This window comes from Amphimedon queenslandica, unplaced genomic scaffold, assembly GCF_000090795.2.
Source record: "Amphimedon queenslandica unplaced genomic scaffold, v1.1 AMPQUscaffold_12751, whole genome shotgun sequence".
Lineage (NCBI taxonomy): Eukaryota > Metazoa > Porifera > Demospongiae > Haplosclerida > Niphatidae > Amphimedon > Amphimedon queenslandica.
In genome coordinates, this window is record NW_003547013.1 from 1 (window position 1) to 1,441 (window position 1,441).

The following is a 1,441-nucleotide window of genomic DNA, read 5'->3' on the forward strand; positions in this document are numbered from 1 at the left end:
GGACTTCTCGACAAACCAAGTCATACTGCTGTATCACAGCCCATTATATCACTGCCAATTGGGAGCTCAAATCATCATTACTGGAGACATTCGAGTTCAACACTGAGCACACAGCAGCTCACATAGCAGCCGAACTTCACCGTGTAGCAACTGCCTGGAACATCAGCAACAAAATCGCTTGCATCACTACCGATAATGCCTCGAACATGACAGCAGCAATAAGGGAAATGGGTTGGAGGCATCTACCTTGCTTTGCGCATTCTCTGAATCTAGTCGTACAAGACGCTATGAAGCTTGAGCAAGACCTTACAGGCATCAAAGAAAGGTGTAAGCAGATCGTTTCCCATTTTCATCGAAGTGCTAAGTCTAGTGATAAACTAGCAGCTATACAAAAGCAACTGGCAGCACCGGAGCACAAGCTTATTCAGGAAGTCTGCACTAGATGGAACTCCACCTACTTGATGTTCCAAAGGTATGTAGAGCAGCATGAAGCCGTTACAGCTACATTGTGTCTCCTTGGCCATAACGCTCTCTGCCTTTCATCAGATGATGTAACTACCATATCTAAATCTCTGGCAGTATTGGCACCATTCCTTGAGGCAACAGAGAACATATCAGCTGATCAGTATGTTTCAGTATCACTGATATTACCCTTGAAGAAGCTGCTACAACAGCAATGCTGCACCAGCTATCGCACATCATCCACACCACTAGCAGAGTTACTAGCTGATGAGCTTGAGAGTCGATTTTCTGCACTAGAGACCTCATACCTTTCCTGTGTTACTACTTTTCTAGATCCAAGATTAAAAAAAATTCCGTTCTCCTCCCAAACATCAGTCGAGCACACAACTAATCGTATCATTAGAGAAATGACAAGCCATGAGGTCGGATCCACTGGCATAGATAACTCAGCTGGCAACTCTGGTAGCTCAACACAGTCAACAGAACCATCTCAAAGTCTGTGGAATACATTTGACCGAAGTGTGGCTGAATCTACCTCCCACAGAAACACAGGAACTGACTGTATTATTAGACCCAACATTAGCAGACTGTATTAGAACCCAACATTAGCAGGTCCAGCAATCCATTAGACTGGTGAAAAAACAATTCCAGCAAATACCCACGGTTGCACAAGGTCGCTTCCAAATACTTAGGAGTGCCAGGGTGTTCAGTATCATCTGAGAGACTGTTTTCGAAAGCTGGACAGTTAGTTAGTGAGAGGAGAAACAGGCTGAAACCTGAGAACATTGACACCATATTATTTTTGAACCACAACATAAACTAGTAAACTAGTGCTATAAGTAAAAGCCACTGACTTACAGCATCTTTGACTTTGCTGCCTAGTTTATTTATCTTTAAGTAAAATAATAATGTTAGTTAATAACTGCGCATGCGCACAAATATAATACTCGGTATCGTACTCGATACTTTCGATACCCAA

At 42.9% G+C, this 1,441-nt stretch overlaps 1 protein-coding gene across 1 annotated transcript; it reads left to right on the top strand.

Moving 5' to 3' along the window:
* Positions 1-206: 206 nt before the first annotated feature.
* On the top strand, positions 207-1,058 carry LOC109586895 (zinc finger BED domain-containing protein 1-like). Its single transcript, XM_020003126.1, has one exon. It carries the CDS (start codon positions 207-209, stop codon positions 1,056-1,058), a length of 852 nt encoding a protein of 283 aa, XP_019858685.1.
* Positions 1,059-1,441: the final 383 nt, after the last annotated feature.